This window comes from Delphinapterus leucas, chromosome X, assembly GCF_059928025.1.
Source record: "Delphinapterus leucas isolate spDelLeu-1000000601 "Yukka" chromosome X, BTC_Dleu_Yukka2, whole genome shotgun sequence".
Taxonomy (NCBI): domain Eukaryota; kingdom Metazoa; phylum Chordata; class Mammalia; order Artiodactyla; family Monodontidae; genus Delphinapterus; species Delphinapterus leucas.
Window position 1 is genome coordinate 38,071,429 of NC_143150.1, and position 19,216 is coordinate 38,090,644.

The 19,216-nt window shown below is 36.8% G+C and overlaps 1 protein-coding gene across 8 annotated transcripts in view; it reads left to right on the forward strand.

The window, feature by feature from the left end:
* Positions 1-19,216, forward strand: part of ACSL4 (acyl-CoA synthetase long chain family member 4) — a 75,858-nt gene extending 56,642 nt beyond the window's left edge. For all 8 annotated transcript variants that reach the window (XM_022556759.3, XM_022556761.3, XM_022556763.3 and 5 more), the window contains 5 exons: positions 1,560-1,634; positions 5,710-5,901; positions 7,478-7,592; positions 10,641-10,798; positions 16,354-19,216. In XM_022556759.3, coding sequence (XP_022412467.1) covers positions 1,560-1,634; positions 5,710-5,901; positions 7,478-7,592; positions 10,641-10,798; positions 16,354-16,511 — 698 coding nt within the window. In that variant the 3' untranslated portion in view covers positions 16,512-19,216. The remainder of the gene's footprint in view (positions 1-1,559; positions 1,635-5,709; positions 5,902-7,477; positions 7,593-10,640; positions 10,799-16,353) is intronic.

Here is a 19,216-nt window from a genome sequence, read left to right on the forward strand (position 1 = left end):
GTGAAACAATGCGGTATAGTAATCGTTTTACTATCTCACTTTCACTTTAAACTTATGTCCAAAGTCAATGCCATTATCCAAAACCATCTTTCCATTGCCAAATTGTTTTGACAGTGTTATTACCATCCTTAAAATCATTCAGGGCATTAGCTTTGAAGTCATCTGATTGTTTATTTTTAATATCTTTAACTTTCACCAGATCTTCCCACTTTTTCATGGGATTGCTCCCTCCACTGCCTGCCACCTTTGGCATCTAACCTTTTATTACTTCACACTGCCCTGTGGTAACAGCCTTTCAGCTGCTGTGTCTGCCTCTATTATATTGCTTCTGCTTCATCCTCTATTCTTCTGTTAGACACATCCACCTCAAACACTACTTCATACCTGGTGAACGTAGCTTTCAAGACGTCTCTAACCTGGCACCATTGTACCTCTTCATCATTATTTGCCACCTGTGTACACACCAGGATTCTTGTTTCCAAATAAGCCAGTCTTCTTACTCTCTCTTGTATTTTCTGTTCCCTTCTCTTGCAATGCCCTTTTTGCTATCTGGTCACAGCCATCTTCTCATGTGCCACTCTTCAGTTAAGTGTTTCCCAGACATTTCATCTTACATTGATCTTTCTAGTCTCCAAGGTGCTGTCCTCACCATCAGTACCATGCAGTTTAGTATTTAAAAGTGCTCTGATTATTTCACGTGCTCTTCTCTCCAGGTAGTTTGTTTGTAAGCTCATTGAGGGCAGGGTCTCCTTACCTTTAATGTGTTTTCCTCACAACGCTTAATATAACGCTAGGTACATAACAGGTTGTCCGTAAATACTTGATTACTGCGAGCAATAATCACAAACTACAAAAGGATAATATCATCATCATCGTCATGTTGGATGATAGCTGCTAACATTTATTGAACACTTTGTTTTTTGCCAAGAAGTGTTAAGCACGTCTACGAATCATCTCATTTAACCCTCACAGCATATCCCTATATGAAATGGGTTCTGTTATTATCCCCTTTTATATAGATGAGGAAATGGAGGTTTAGAGAAGTTAAGTAACTTGTCCAATTTATACATCCAATCAGTGAGTTGTAGAGGAGGACTTCCAATCAAAATCTGTCTTACCAGAATCCTACGTAGATAATGGTGGAGCCAGCTCTCCTCCCTTAACAGATTTTTATACTTAATTATCTGAAATGTAGCCATGAGAAGCCAAAATGGTGTACCAACATTGAAATCAATTACACTGTTAAAATGAAGCTGAAGGGACTTCCCTGGCGGTCCAGTGGGTAAGACTCCATGCTTCCACTGCAGGGGGCACGGGTTCGATCCCTGGTCGGGGAACTGAGATCCCACACATTGTACGGTGTGGCCAAAAATAAATAAATTTAAAAAAATGAAGCTGAATTATTGAAAAATGGTCACGCTTTGTATTCCTCTCGCTATGGCCTCTTCTTTTGTCATCTTTCAGAATCTGGCTCCAACTTTAATATTCCTGTAATCACATTAGTGGGAGTCTGAAATGTGTTACACTAATTAATATCTTTGTTGCTCTTTCCCTTATAGTTACTGACTATACTACTGGCAGAGTTGGAGCCCCTCTTATTTGCTGTGAAATTAAGCTAAAAGACTGGCAGGAAGGTAAGCATTTTATGACAAGCTCTAGTGTTTCTAGATATGCTAAAACCTACCGCGAGCCTCCAGACTTCCATTTTTAAAAAGCATTAGGTTGTCTGCGGTAGCAAGCGAGTCTTTGCTGTTGCTTGTTCCCTGTGCTTTCTTTTTCTTCAGTAACATTGTTAGGTTCCCAAGAGGAAAGGGAAATCCCTAGAATCTAGGCATGATGATTCTGAACTTGGGAATACTCGATGGTAAAGAGGAAAAAATTCTTAGTGGGGCATTCCCTGGATTTGGAGAAGGATGTATATCCTGTCTTTTGAAGCTAGATTTTGCTGGTGAGTAGGTTTGGGCTGGGAAATGAAACCCCATATTTTCAGGGGGTAGAGTGACTAATCACACACACACACATACCCCCCAACTTCTTAGAGCTTGACCCCAGCAAACATTTTTTTTAAAGAGTTAACTTTTAATTAAATATCTTATAGGTTCCAGGCAAAGGACTAGACACTTGATGTGAATTGTTTCATTAACTTCATCAGCTGTTTGTAGTGAGATAGGCATATACAAATAAACCCATAGACTGACAAACAAGTAAATTAAGAATTACTTAACACGCAGCACATTCAATGGCCAAGGGAATTGAAATTCAGAGACATTAATTGCACAGCTAGTAAGTGGCAGACCATGAGTCACACCTAGAACTGTTTGACACTAAAACTGATGCACTTTCTACCATACTTTGCTGTCTCCTAAGTCACATCCCTGGTTTGGCTCAATCAAACTTTTGGTAAACAGTGAATCACCATATGATTTTGCAGTGGAGAACAAGCTCTTGGCAAGACCTTATATCAGAAAAGATACCAAGGAGAGAATTATTTTGAAGACATTTTCCTGGACCTGACTCCTGGTACATCCTGAAGTTTAGTAAGGCAAAAACAGTTCCACTGGATTACTCGAGGCAAATGGGAACCTTGTGGAGGAAAATAAAAAGAATGGATTGGGTCTGAACAAGGAGTAAGAAAATCTAAAACTTAATCCAGGTTTTGCATTTAATTCACCAGTGCACCTTAAACTCACTTATTTGCTATTCCAAACAACTAAGTGAAAGGAGGAAGTTAACAAACAGCATTATGTAAACAGTATTAAGTAATTTTTTACTGGCTTTTCAAAAACTACCTTCTTTACTCCCTGTCTTATCTATATGGCCTTATAACCTCACAGAGAATGTAGCAATGGGGACAGATTTTCACAGAACCTGGCATATAGAAGAGTGGTTCCTACTCTTTCACATGCATGAGAATCATCTAGAAAGCTGATAAAACACAGATTCCTGGACCCTACCTCCAGAAAGACTCATTCAGTAGATCTGAGGAGACCTGATAATTTGTATTTCTTTTTTTGTTTTTGCTTGGTCACTGTGCGTGTTATTCAGTTCACATACAGACAGCAAGATCCATGTATTGCTTAGAATAGAACCATTTAACCTTCAAGTATTTTGGAATTTTCCAGCTTTTTTTTTTTTTTGCACACACACACACTGTATTTTATTTTTACGAGAGATAAATAAACTGGCACCAAGCATTGTAAATGGATGACCACAACAAAAGCAACGATGATTGCAATTACGAAACACACTCATACTAGGTCATAATATTGACATTCAGTCCAGGAATCCTCCACTGTAACAGCTCCTTTACTCTGCAGTGAAAATTGATTTGTATATTTTTTGCCTCTGAGTCCTTGTGGGACTTTTTTTTATTCAAACAGAAAGTCACAAAAATTGTAATCATCCTCATCAGTTCACTCAGTCCCATGTAATTAATTTTTTTTTTCATCTTGATCTTTTGTTAGCACTTTTATGAATTCATCAGTTTTCCACTAGAGTTCTGAAAATGCTTATTCATTCAGTTCAGCAGTATAGTCAGTTACCAGAAACCTGTACCTGTCAGAGTCTTTTCCATGGATTCCTTGAAGATGAAACCCTTTTATAGGAACATCTTTGCAAAGGCATCACAGTGCACCCAGAACTGTCTGTAAATGACAAAAGACTTAAAAATGACCACGGTTAAAGATTTGATGAAAGTTCATAATAATGCAATTGACAAGGAAATTTAGTTATTTCTAATATACATTTTAAAGTAATAACTAGAATTATGACTTATAACATTATACCAGAACATAGAAGATTTTTAGAAATTTCATGTAATGTCTGAAACATTTATATTAACATATTTCCATACAAATAACCCAAAGAAAGTTTCGTATTAGTTGTTGTTTTTGTTTGTTTTTTTATACTGCAGGTTCTTATTAGTCATCAGTTTTATACACATCAGTGTATACATGTCAATCCCAGTTGCCCCCAGGAAACATTTTTATAGTTGATAATCAATTGTCCAGCTATTTGTATAGTTTAATTTTTATAAGTAACTGCAGAAGGCGAGCCACTTAGAGGAAACCTGTGCTTTACAGACACTGGTGATAATCTGCAAAAGTAAAGCAGTCTTCCTATGATGAAATTGTGAAAAATATTAAACATATTCATTAACTGCAAAATAATTAATAGCCTAGCCATGCCAGATAAAGGAAGAGTAATTAAAAAGCTTAAGATTTTCTTTTATTTTTTAAAATTTATTTATTCATTTTTGGCTGCTTTGGGTCTTTGTTGCTGCGCACGGGCTTTCTCTAGTTGGAACGAGCGGGGGCAACCCTTCATTGAGGTGCACGGGCGTCTCATTGTGGTGGCTTCTCTTGTTGCGAAGCACAGACTCTAGGCGCAAGGGCTTCAGTAGTTGTGGCACGCAGGCTCAGTAGTTGTGGCTCGCAGGCTCAGTAGCTGTGGTGCACGGGTTTAGTTGCTCTGCAGCATGTGGGATCTTCCCAGACCAGGGATCAAACCTGTCACCCCTGCGTTGGCAGGGTGGATTCTTAACCACTGAGCCACCAGGGAAGTCCCTCTTTAATTTTTCAATTTGGTATATTTGACATACAACATTCTGTAAATTTAAGGTGTACAACATGTTAATTTGATACATTTACATGTTGTAATATGATCGCTGCCATAGCGATATTTAGCATCTCTATTACATTACATAATTGCCTTTTTAGTGGGTGGGATAGTTAAGTTTTAGTCTCTAAACAAGTCTGATGAATATAGTACAATATTGTTGTCTGTAAAGAGCCATAGACTGAACCTTTAAAGGACCGGTTACCTTGTAGGACACATCCCTTAGGTTGTTTGAACCCAAGAAAATGAATGAGCTTTGTCTGACATAAATTTGAAGTTTCAAAAAGTGTTTCTCCTATGTGACTTTTTATTATGTGCATTACCGTGGTGCTCTATGAGCAAACAACCGTTCCTTTTTAAATACCACACTGAAAGGCCAAATTTATTCCCAAGCGTTTTACATCTTGGGAATAAGTCCTCCTTTCTCCCATGGTAATGCCTTTCCAATTTTAGAATGAAAATCTTAAAAAATATAGGGGGTGTGTGTCTATGTATATTGGGCATCAGCATCAATACTGCTTTACTAAATGGGTTATTTATTAAGCAGTGGAATCAGAGAAACAAGGATTGTAAAACTTGGTAAGGAGAATTCTGCCTTTAATTTTTATTTTTCTAATTTTTCTGGTACTGGGCTTTAATGTCAGTTTTGGGGAGTGGGTCCATATTTGGAGTTTTCCTTGCTGTGAAAGAACCTTTGCTTTATATAATGAGTTTAATGTTTTGTGTACAATGGGTTTTGTCATACTGAAATATTGAATAGTTTTAAATTTATAACTACCTATGTATGCTCTTTGATTAAAACCTTAGAATATATCTGAAACACATTTGATATCAACATATTAATAATTTACTTCTAAAAACTTCACGTGTTACCCTTCTTGGGGGTGATTTTATCTTAACAGAACTCTATGAACCCTAAGCTTTAATGATGTTCTAAGTGTGAAATTTTGATCCTGGGAAATATTAACTAATATGCTCCCGTAAAGTGAAGTAAAATTTGATCAGCAGAAAAATAGTAGCAAAGGATCTTTAGGAATTAATACAAGTAAATTTGTTTTAGAACAATAACTCATTTGCTTTTATGACTTCCAGGTGGTTATACAGTTCACGACAAACCAAACCCCAGAGGTGAAATTGTAATTGGTGGACAGAATATCTCCATGGGATATTTTAAAAATGAAGAGAAAACAGCTGAGGATTATTCTGTGGACGAAAATGGCCAAAGGTGGTTTTGCACTGGTGATATTGGAGAATTCCATCCCGATGGGTGTTTACAGATTATCGGTCAGTGTATTCTCTTTTTGTGCTTTTCTTCAGTTTTTGCAACTTCCACATATATGAAAGGTAATATTGGGCAGGTCATTAATAGGGTTGATGATTCCATTGGTTTAAACTTTAGAAAAGTTATTTAACTTTGGTCTGTGCTTCTCCATCTGGGAAATAGGGACAACAGTACTGACCTGGTAGGGGTTTTGTTAGGATTAAATGAGTTGTTACATGTAAAATGTTTAGAGCAGGGCAGTGCCTGCACCTTACTAAGTGGTAGCAGAAGCAGCATTGGGGTAGGGAGGGCGGGCAGGAAAATAGCAGTTGGCAGTGAGAAAACAAAAATTGCTCAGAAGAGGTTTTCTTTGTTTGTTTCTTTGTTTTGTTTTCTTTTGGTCAACTGTTGATACATTTGGTTCCGTATAACCATCTACTGTAACATACCCTATTCTAGGCCTTCCTCACCATTTACCTCCCCACCCAAGAAGCATTGTGGACATGTTATTTTCCCTAGTGGCCATTTATATGACTCTAAGTAGCCTGGACTCTTAGAAAATTATAATATCAGTCCTCAACATTAATCGGTTCTTCTGAGAATGTCAGTTGGCTTGGCACTGCCCTTATTGAGCCTACTGAAATAGACTAAGTTAACAGCTACTCCAGAATAGCCCTTACACTATTCATTTTAATCAGGCAAAAGTTAAAAATTTGACTAGCCGATAAGGACCGCTCTGTTGGGTCCCATTCAGATCCTTTTCAAGCCATAAAATTTCCCCAGTCATTATCTCTAGTGGTCCGTTTAAGTCTGTCTCTGGACCCATATGTGACCTGAATATAGTTAGAGATTTCCTGGGAAAATTGGTTCTTCGCCTAGAAGTTTGATCTGCCAGGGAAATTCCCAGGAAACATGGCTCAGTCTAGAACCAGTAACTCCCCCACCTGCACCACCACCGCCTTTTTCCCCTTGATCCTTAATTGTGCTGGAATCAAAGGCTGGCTCTGGTGGCATGTGTACTGGGTTCCCAGCCTATGGGTAGGCAAGTCAGCACTCACACAAAGGATGTAAGGCAACCTGATGATGTGCCATCCTATGCCAGCATGTTATTAGTGCACTGTCATTTTAACAAGATAATGACAAATCTGGAAAATGGGGAATTAACATTTATTGACTGTTCTGTATGTCAGACATTGTGCTACATGCCAGTATGAGGTAGGCATCATTATCCCTGATAAAATTTGAGGGTTGGAGCGGTCAAATGACATGTCTAGGATCACATAGCTAGTAATGGGCAGAGCTACCATTCAAATCTAATGCCCCAAAGCCTTTGTTCCTTCTATTAAATTCATGATAATATTAAACATTATAGTAAGATATTAAAGCTTTTGGTGTAGGATATAACATTTTAGCCAGTACTTCTTTAACTAGGCGTTTTCTTTTTAACTGATGTGTTTGGGCAAACATTAGATATAACAAGATTTTAAAAGAAATATCTTTATAGATGAAGATTAAGGTGATGAGACTGAAAGAAAATCAGAATTGGACATACCTTAATCAATGTACTATGGATAACATAACATGCTTCATGACTTACAGATCGTAAGAAAGATCTGGTGAAGTTACAAGCAGGGGAATATGTATCTCTTGGGAAAGTAGAAGCTGCACTGAAGAACTGTCCACTTATTGACAACATCTGTGCTTTTGCCAAAAGGTAATTTTAAAGTTGCATCTGTGTTTCATATACTTACAGTAAAAGGATAATTGGGAAAAAATTGATACAATCATAAGGGAAGCATCCAACTTTCAGAGTTGGGGAATGTTAGAAATTTATGAAAGTTCTTGAATTCAACAGCTTAAAGGTCATTTGAGATAATCCAGGCATTTTAACTGTTTACTGGACCACCTACTATGTCTTGCTAAATACTTAGCTATGCCACAACAGTTATTTCATTTAACATCCATAACAACTGAAATTTAGCATAGGTAATTTTCCCAAGAGGGTAACACAGCTAGTACAAGTTTTCTAAATAAAAAAACCTGAGAGATTGAACCATTTTCTTTCTTTATGTGTTAATATGGTTTATTTTTCTGGGCTTTATTACTCCCTTTAAAAAATTTAATTATAAAAAACACAAAACCTAAATTTACCATCTTAGCCATCCTAAGTGTACCGTTCACTAGGGTTAAGTATATTCACACTGTTGTACAACCAATCTCCAGAACTTTTCATCTTGCAAAAATGAAACTCAATATCCATTAAACCGCTCCCCATTTCCCCTCCCCCCACCTAGCCCCTGGCCGCCACCATTCTACTTTCTGTTTCTGTGAATTTGACTCCTCTAGCTACCTTGAATAAATAGAATCATACAGTGTTTGTCTTTTTGTGACTGGCTTATTTCACTTAGCAGAATGCTCCCCAGGATTCATCTACGTTGTAGTATGTGTCAGAATTTCCTTCCTTTTTAAGGCTGAATAATATTCCATTGTATGTATAGACCACATTTTGTTTAGTCATTCATCCATCAATGGACAACTTGGGTTGCTTCTACCTCTTGACTATTGTGAATGATACTGCTATGAACATAGATATTCAAATATTTCTTGAAGAGCCTGCTTTCAATTCTTTTGGGTATATACCCAGATGTGGGATTGCTGGATCATATGGTAGTTCTATTTTTATTTTCGGAGGAACTGCCATACTCTTTCCATTATGGCAGCACTATTTTTTTTTCCTTCCCATCAACAGTATACAAGGGTTTTAATTTCTCCACATCCTCAGTAACATTTGTTCCTACTTTTAAAATTTTTTTATAATAGTCACGGTAATGAGTTTGAGGGGATATCTTGCCCCTAAGGATTAGTGATGTTTGAGCATCTTTCCATCTGCTTGTTTGGCTGTTTGTATATCACCTCTGGAGAAATGTCTAATCAAGTCCTTTGCTCGTTAAAATTTTTTTCCCTCTTATTTTTGATTATACAATACAGTGTTATCAGCTGTAATCACCATGTTACACATTAGATCATCAGACCCTATTCATCTTATAACTAAAAGTTTGTACCCTTTTATCAGCCTCCACCCCCAGCCCCTAGCAACCACTTTTCTACTCTCTGTTTCTATGAATTTGACTTTTTTTTTTTTTTTAAGATTCCACATTTAAGCAATACCATGCAGTTTTTGTCTTCCTCTGTCTGGTTTGTTACACTTAGCATGATGCCCTCCAGCTTCATCAATTTTATCGCAAATAGCAGAATCTCTTTCTCATGGCTCAGTAATATTCCACTGAACATATACACCACATCTTCCTTACCCATTCATTTGTTGATGGACACTTGGTTGTTTCTATATCTTGGCTATTATGGACTAATGCAGCAATGAACATGGACCAGATATCTCCTTGATATCCTGTTTTCATTTCCTTTGGATTTATACCAAGAAGTTGGATTGCTGGATCATATGGTAGTTCCATTTTTAATTTTTTGAGGAGTCTCCATACTGTTTTCCATAGTGCCTGTACCACTTTGCCTTCCCACCAACAGTGCACAAGGGTTCCCTTCCCTTTTCTTCACATCCTCACCGAAACTTGTTATTTCTTGGCTTTTTGATGATAGCCACTTTAACAGGTATGAGGTGATATCTTGTTGTGCTTTTCATTTGCATTTCCCTGATAACTGGTAATATTGAGCACCTTTTCATGTACCCGTTGGCCATCTGTATGTCTTCTTTGGAGAAACGTCTATTCAGTTCCCCTGTCCATATTTTAATTGATTGGTTTTTTTTTTTGCTATTGAGTAGTATGAGCTCTTTATGTGTTTTGGATATTAACCCCTTATCATATATGATTTTCAAATACTTTCTCCTATTTCGTAGGTTGCCTTTTCATTTTGTTGATGGTCTCCTTTGCTGTGCAGAAGCTTTTTAGTTTTATATACTCCCACTTGTTTTTTTTTTATTTTGTTGCCTTTGCTTTTGGTGTCAAATTCAATAAGTCATTGCCACGACCTATGTCAAAAGAGCTTCCCCCTGTGTTTCCTTGTAGGAGTTTTATGGTTTCAGGTCTTTGCCCATTTTTAATGGGGTTATTTTGTTGTTGTTTTTGTTGTTGAGTTGTAGGAATTCTTTATACATTCTAGATATAAACCCCTTATCAGACATATGATTTGCAAATATTTTTATCCAGTTCCATAGATTGCCTTTTTACACTCCGTTGTGACCTTTGATACACAGAACATTTTTTATTTTTGTTGTACTCTTCATCTATTTTTTCTTTTGTTTCCTGTGCTTTTTGGTGTCATATCTAAGAAAGCATTGCCAAATCCAATGTCGTGAATCTTTTCCCCTATGTTTTCTTCTAGGCATTTTATAACTTTAGCTCTTATAGATTTAGGTCTTTGATCTATTCTGAGTTAATTTTTGTATGTGCTATAAGGTAAGGGTCCAACTTAATTCCTTTGTATATGGATATCCAGTTCTTTTAATACCACTTGTTGAAGAGACCGTCCCCACTGAGCGGTCGTGGAACCATTGTTGAAGATCATTTAACCATATGTGCAAGGGTTTATTCTGGACTCTCTATATCATTGGGCTATCTATGTGTCTGTCGTTATGACAGTACTATGGGCTATTATTACTTCTTAATGAAGCTGTAACAAATAAGAGAAAAATATATTCAGAATTATGTGTACTATTTCTTTGCATAATTTATGAATAATTGTTATCAATGTTTTAATTCCTAGTTTGTTTTATTTTCTAATTTTTTAGTGACCAGTCCTATGTGATAAGTTTTGTGGTTCCTAATCAGCAAAGGTTGACGCTTTTGGCACAACAGAAAGGGGTGGAAGGCACTTGGGTTGATATCTGCAATGACCCTGCCATGGAAGCTGAAATACTGAAAGAGATTAGAGAGGCTGCAAATACCAGTAAGTAAGAAGTGGCTTATCTGTTGATGTCCCTAAAAGTTATTTAATGAGGTCCTGTGCATTAGACTCTTCAAGATGTCTGTTTGGTTTGTTTGTTTTAAATTTTTATTGGAGTATAGTCGATTTACTATGTTGTGTTTTAAAAAACCTGCCTCCTAAATATACATAATGAATTTCCATGTTGGAAGGATCTTTAAATGTTATATGGTAGAATAACCTAACTAGTTCTTTGTTGCATGTCACAGCATCCCTGCTAGGTGGTCATCTAGTCTGTGTTTGGAATGGTCCATCTTCGTTCTGATAGTTCATACTAATGTGCCCTGGTGTGAATCTTTTATCATTTATCATTGCATATACTTACTTGGTGTGGGCCCTTTCAATCTAGAGATCTCTGCCCTGTGGTTCTGGGAAATCTCCATTTACCTTTTGTTGTTTGTTTGCTTTTCTTTCATTGCTTTTCCCCTCTGAGTTTTGTGTTCATGTTTTTATCTGGGACTACTTTTATATGGTTGTTGACCTACTTTCATCCCCTGATTCTATTATCTTTTTTTTTCTTTTGTAACCTATCTTGCCTTTTTTTTTTTTTTTTTTTTTGCGCTGGGGGTGGGAGGATTGCAATTTATTTATTTATTTATTTTACATCTTTATTGGAGTATAATTGCTTTACAATGGTGTGTTCGTTTCTTCTGTATAACAAAGTGAATCAGCTATACATATACATATATCCCCATGTCTCCTCCCTCTTGCGTCTCCCTCCCACCCTCCCTATCCCACCCTTCTAGGTGGTCACAGAGCACCGAGCTGATATCCCTGTGCTATGCGGCTGCTTCCCACTAGCTATCTGTTTTACGTTTGGTAGTGTATATATGTCCATGCCACTCTCTCACTTCGTCCCAGCTTACCCTTCCCCCTCCCCATGTCCTCAAGTCCATTCTCTAGTAGGTCTGCGTCTTTATTCCTGTCCTGCCCCTAGGTTCTTCATGACCATTTTTTTTTTTAGATCCCATGTATATGTATTAGCATACAGTGTTTGTTTTTCTCTTTCTGACTTACTTCACACTGTATGACAGACTCTAGGTCCAGCCACCTCACTACAAATAACTCAATTTCTTTTCTTTTTATGGCTGAGTAATATTCCACTGTATATATGTGCCACATCTTCTTTATATCATGTCCTTTTTGTTTTACATTCTGGCAGATCCCTCAGCTTTATCATTGCCTCAGTCTTATCGAGCTTCCAACTTCCAATATCAGAATTTCAATTTTCAAGAGTTCTTTCCTGCTTTCTTAGTGTCCTTTTAATAGCATCCTGTTGCTCTTTCATGGGTGCAGTCATCCTCTGAGGATGTTGAAGGGATTCCTTTTATGAAGTTTCCTTCTCCTGTTATTGTTTCTGTTTCCTTCAAGTTCCACTTTCTGCTTGCTTTGGTCGGCCTTGCATATATCTGCTGATCCTTGTCTGTCCATTCATATTTGAGAATGAGGTTCTAAAAAGCTGTTTGGAAAGCTTGCTGGGCTTCACTGAAAAGTTATTCAAATGTTAGTGTCTTGAGTCATTCCACTTCTCCAGAGGAGACTTCTGCAGTCTCTTACCTGGGAGATATTAGCATGACTGCCAATATTCTGGTAGCCAAAAAATAAGGGCATTGGAAGGGGGCTGGGGCTGGGGTGGGTAGGTCTTCCCCTCACTGAACCTTTAGGTTTTCAGCCTTACTCCCTCCCTCTATTGTAAGTGTCCTGAGTCCAGAGTCTCTTTAGTTCAGTTTTTCCAAAAGGTAAATCTATCTCCAGCCTGGTTGGGGAAGAGCAGGATGAGGGAGAACTATCCTCTGAACAGATGAGGGCCAGCCCTGCTGTTTTCAGCATGCCCCTCATCTCTGTCTTCTGTCCCTCAGCTTCTGTCTACGGGTTTGGGAGATTGGTTTGCCTCTTGTTGGCGTTCTTCGATGTGGGCAGTTAGCTTTTAGCTCTCTTGGCCCCCAGTCAGTTAACTGCTGGCCTGTTTGCTTTTGGTCTTCTAAGATTTTGTTGGGCCTTCTCACCCAGTGTCCTCTTTCTCTCATTTCTATGTTTCCTTTGTGGTTAATACCTTTTGAATTTAAAAAATTATTTTTAAACTGTTTATTTTCCAGGGGAGCAGAGATAAACTGTGTACTCTTCATGTTTAATTGGAAGCGATTAACCTAGTTTTAACCTATTGCTTTCCCTCCTAAAAAATGAAAATGTCATTTTTCTGATTACAGGTGCCTATATTCATTATAAAGTACTGGACAATACAGAAAGTTTAAAGGAGGAAGTAAAAATCACTTGATAGTAGTTACCTTTGGATGGTGACATTACATTTTGTTATATATACTTAACTTACCAACGTCATCGACTTTCTTCTAAGTCAGTAGATATAGAACTGAATTACCGTTTTTTAAGCTAAACAGTATTCCAGTAAAGGAGTGTCCACTTAAGTCCTTATTGTTAGACTTTTTCCCTCCACTGTAAACAAACAGAATATATATCTTTTACTCTCATTTATTTTCTTATGTAATTGTTTTCTTAATATGGATTATCTGAGTCAAGAAAAATGTATATTTTAAAAGCTTTTTTCTCTTATGTTGCCAAATAACTCCCTCTTCCCCTCAGAAAAACTGGACTAGTTTATACTCCTGTCAGAGATACATGAGCACACCTGTTTCCCTAACTAGGCTACTGTTATTTATTTTTTAAATTAACTACTTGGGTTCCACTTTGGTTAAAAAATATAGTTTGTAACATTTGTTAGCAAGTTGAAGTTGAAAAACTATTTTCCCCAAGAAGAACATTCTTCTAGTTAACTCTGGTCACTGTAAAGTTTTAAATAGCAGTTACCTGTTAACATAATCTGCAAAGTAAGTTACTGTATAAGCATAAAGACAGTAGCTTAGTTCTTTTCTTAAAGTTGGTTTTGTTAATTATAGTATTACTGACATATCACACTTTTTAATGTTAATATCACCAGGCTTCCAGAATTTTCTTTGATACAAATCCTCATTTTTTTCTTTAAATGTAGTATTTTAAAAAGTATTTCAGGGCTTCCCTGGTGGCGCAGTGGTTGAGAGTCCGCCTGCCGATGCAGGGGACATGGGTTCGTGCCCCGGTCTGGGAAGATCCCACATGCCGCGGAGCGGCTGGGCCCGTGAGCCATGGCCGCTGAGCCTGCGCGTCCGGAGCCTGTGCTCCGCAACGGGAGAGGCCACAACAGTGAGTGGCCCGCGTACCACAAAAAAAAAAAGGAAAAAAGAAAAGTATTTCAGCCAATAGGCTGTTATTCTTAGTCACTCTCTGAACGTACTAATGGAGCAGAATGTGACTTGAATAATTTGTCATTGAATATTCACCTGTGTAAAAGCAACAGTGGGGGAAGTTTTTCGGGCTGGAAAATGGAATACAGTTCTAGGACCTGCTAGGCCTGCATAACTTTCCTGTGCTTGGATTGAGGCGTGAAATCGAACAATTCATGATTTGGATAATGAACACTAATCATGAGCTAAATCTAAATAACTCAAGCTCGTGTGTGCCACAGAGGATTTATTTTGCTAACCTTTTGCTTCAAATTATAATTTCAGAGACTTAGGCCAAAAGGTATAAAATAGTTTTGATTGTTTTCAGTTAAATCTGCCTGAAATCATACATCGTTCATAGCAGGCCTCTTCACGTTTTAAATATAAGTGCAAGGTATAGATAGTATCATAAGAATGCAAAATAATGGTTTTGGGGTGATTTGACAACTATCAGTGGCTAGAAAAATTGACATTTGCTGCCACCTGCAGGTCACATTTCATAATGTCCTAGGTAATTCTGATAAAATGCCACGTGTAAAATTGTTTCTGTTTTTTTTCTTCCCCTAATCTTTTTCACTTGTTTGCAATTTATAAATTTATTTAATTTATAGGAAACTGTGTGATTGCCCGTTGCTCTCTATAGCTTGTGGTACTAGCTAATGTTTAGGAGTTTCCAAAACCATGAAACCTCTAATGCAGCATTAAAAAAAAAATGCTTAATTTGCTTGTGCGCAATTGAAATAACGTACCTGCTTTGTCCCATTGTTGTCAGTGTTTCTGGAATACGACCTGTGTAAGTAGGTAAAGTAATACGAAATAAAAGGTTTTGGAGCCAGATCAGTATTTGAGAATTTAACTATTCCCTTGAGATCCAAATGTGACCTTATTTCAGGCACCTCTGTATAACTGAGCTATAATCTATCATCAGAGTAGATATGGTTAATTTGAACAAGTTTTATATTCCTTTATTACATTTTTAGGCATTACTTTTAGGAAGTTGGTTCTAAGTAATTTGAAACATTACTTTTCACACTCAGCTTTATATTTTTCTCTTATTTTAATGAGAAACTCGCTAATTCACCCAAGCTTTCATAAAGCTCAGACTAGCATTAGAACAAAAACTTCATTGAATTTGAGTTCTTTGTGCTTATCACTGAAAACCAAGTTGTTTCTCAGGTTACCTAGGCTGTTTAGCAGTAGTTTTAAAACATGCAGATGTTTGCTTCTTCGAAATTGCTATTTTAAATAATTGCATATAAAATAAAGCTCATCTGTAGATTAACATTACTGTTAGTAGGCCTTCAGAATTTTAAGGATGACCTTGTATTAATAATAAGTAACTTCATTGAATATAATTTATTGAGTTTAAAATTATTGAGTACTGTATGGATTGCTCCTATGTCCTTATTTTCACCATTTTCTTACGCTTCTTTCAACATGTGTTGTGTTGTCTAACTCAAATCCAATATGTGCTGCATCAGTTCTTATATCGTTTAAGAGTATGAAACTCACAACCCCCCTTTTGATTCTTATTTGAATTAAAATAAAGCTTGCGAAGAACAGTTGTCTAGAGGCTAATTTTCTGTAGAATGAATGAATAAATATGTACGTTTCTTGAGGGCTCAGTGTAGCCTATGGATGGCAGTGAACAGAACAAAGCCCCTGCTTTCATGGAGCTTACATTCTAGTAGGTGACATAAATATATAATATATGAGGTGGTGATAAGTATTTTGCAGAAGACATAGCATAAGAGGATACAGAGAGACAAAGGGACTTCTGTTTTGTTAGGAGTGGTCAAGGGAGTCCTCTCTGGGGCGGTGGCATTTGAACAGACACGTGGATGGGGTAGGGAGGTGAGCCATGCAACTACAGCAGGGAAGGCCATCCCAGGCAGAAGGCGCAACAGATAGAAAGACTCTGAAGAGGAGGGTGTCTACATATATATTAGGAAAAAAAACTGCATAGTCCAAAACCATTCAACTGAAACAACTGATGTGTACTTTGAGAAATATAAAATGAAATTGTAAGGTGGTGGTATCATTAATTAACTCTAACATACCACTAAGTTTGCCTCATCACCTGCATCATCTAGGTGAATCCTGCAAAATTCATGTTTTATTGTTTCTCTCTCTCCCACTCGCCCCCATTTTCCTAACCCTCATCACTCTTCCCCCTTCTTTCCCCTCTCTCTCCCTCTCTTTCCCTCTTTCCCCCTCATTCCTACCCCCGCTTTCTCATTTCAGTGAAATTGGAGCGATTTGAAACTCCAATCAAGGTTCGCTTAAGCCCAGAGCCCTGGACCCCTGAAACTGGTTTGGTCACTGATGCTTTCAAACTCAAAAGGAAGGAACTGAAGAACCATTACCTCAAAGACATTGAGCGAATGTATGGGGGCAAATAAAATGCTGCTCTCTTACTTAGAATTGTGCAGGAGGCGGCCTGGTGGTTTTTCAGTTCTGGAGTTTTCAGCCTTGTTGAGCTGTCTGTTAGAATGTAAAGTGTATCATTCTAAAATCATGGTAATAAAAAAACAAAACCCAAAGTGATTAAAATAGTTGTCGAGTCTACTTTGACTTAGTTTTGCATAGTTCTAGTGAAGCTGAAACTGAAAAGTTATTTCCCTGTAGCTGTGTTATTAATTTTAGAGCAAAATTCCTGTTTTTAAAAATTAGCCTAAGATATACTTGTTTCATTAAAGAAAAATATTTAATGTTGAACAAAATAAGTTGGAGCTGGAGTAGAATGTAGTTTGAGGAAATTTGCAACTTCCAACGTCTGTTGTCTTCCTAGTTCAGAAGATGCTCAAATATTAAGCATGACCAAAAAAATATATTAACACTACTCAAAGCAGAAGTGCTGCAGGGCTTTAAAATTCTCTTCCAGCCATTTGTCTTGAATCATAATATACAGAATCAAGTAATACCTTGGAAACCATTTTAGCATTCATAATTGTTGTGTAGGTTACACATAGAATCATTATAATATTGTGAATAATTACAGTGCCTGAAGTAAGAATAAAACAATATAAACGCACCAAAAACTATCTAGTAATATACTTAAAGGGAAATTCAACTGCTTTTTTGAAACTTGGAGATGTGAAATCAGTAACTGTAATTATTTGAATGACTTAAGAGTAAAAGTACATCTTAAAAAATGCTGAACATTGCGTTTGTTTGTTCAAAATAAGACAAACCAAGAGTTAAAATAATAGAAAGTTAATCAAATTTTAACAGGAAGCATTTTCTCTGTTAGAAAAGGTGATGAAATCATAAGTATTTAGAATTCCAACCCTTGCACAGCACTGAACCTGGGAGAGGATTTAGACTTTGAACTTATCTTTGATAGCAGGGATTGATTTTAAAGTGTATTAAATCACACTTGTAATTTAAGGTCTGTTTGCTGTTGCTGATTTGATTCTTGATCAATTATTTGTATTACCAAAAGCCTTTCATTTTGCTTTAATTTTAGCAAAAGCGGGTTATGATGATGACTTCCCTACTATCTTGATTTAATCTCTGAATTATTAGTTAACTTTGATGACTTTTAGGAACTTAAAGGGAAGAACACACTGTTACCACTTTTTTTCTGTTTGAGAAGAGTTCAGAAACTGGAAATGCTGGATTTGGGAGAAGGGAAGTTACTCACTAAGGGACTGATACTTGTGCAGTAACTTGGTATGTGGGCTTCTTTTTGAATCTTTAATTAAAATCTGGGATTATATATCCCTGATAGGTATTCACACTTGAACCATAGTTACTGTAAAAAAAAAAAAAATTCTTAATACTGTTAATCTTTGCACTTTTTTCTTAGTCATTTTATATATATATATATATATATATATATATATACACACACCTATATATATATGTTGCTTACATTGCTTTGTACAGATGTGGGCCACCACTGCAACAAAACACATTCTGTTTGCTCTAGAATATTTATAAAGAAAATATTTAAATGTTATGTATATGGTGGTATAAAGGAAAAATCATCTGGTGTTATTATAAGCAAGAATGTTCAGTGTTCTGCAATGTAAAATTTGAAGCAAGGTCTCCCTGAGTTATGTGTATGTGAGTATTCTCATCCTTCCCAACTTGCCTTCTAAGAGTGAAAAACCATTCTTACCAAGTAGACTACTATTCAGCTTCCACTGTTCTGGCCCACTGTCGATCCTCTAAGGATGATGTTCTTAGACTTTTCCAGTATGTGAGTCCCCTCCTTTTGGAATGGTGATTTTAAATGTGTGAGTGCATGCGTACTCAGATATTTGAACCCTCACCCGCTCCCATCTCCCAAAAGCTAGAACACTGCCAACTAATCTGTTGTATGGGTCCTTTAGAAACGCGTAATTAACACTTAAGGTTGGGTGCTGCTAATTCTTTGCGAAAATCCAAATATTGTTAACGGACCAGGGAGATGCCACTACCCCCTGATTTTTCCTCAGCAAATATACGTGTTTATGTAAACAGATCTTTCCATATTCATAGTGACTTTTCAAGTATTTGAGCGTAAAGATTTTGATCCTACCTTTTTTATACCTGTTTAAATTGTTCATTGTTGTTATTACATGTCAGCCATCAAATAAAGTTGTACTTAAAAAATTTCCTGCAATTATGTACATTTTAAGACGAACACTTGTGACTTTGCTTTAACTACATGAAAGCACCTTGCCTCCTTGATATTTGATATTCGTATTGATTTTTTTTTTTTTCTGGAATGGAGGTATAATTGTGTCACTTTCTGGAACTGAGATACACATGAATGATTCAAAAAGTCAGAAGTTAAGGAGAATAATGTTTCTTTGGTCATAAAGACTGATTAATAATCCTCGCCTATATTTTCCTGCTAGCATGTGACAGATGTTTCTGGAGTAACAAGATGAGAACAGATGAAAGATTGTGTGGTATTTGGGATTCGGAGAGAAATATTTTAATTTTCAAATGTAGTTACAAATTAGGATGTATTCATATTTCTACTCTCTGTTAAAATGCACGATTGCAGGATTGTTACTTAGGTTTTCACGTTTTCCTTGATGAAAAGCTTCGTTTGTTCTGGTTTTTAAGTTTGCACTCGAATCTTAAGAAATAAATCCACCCACGTTATCAA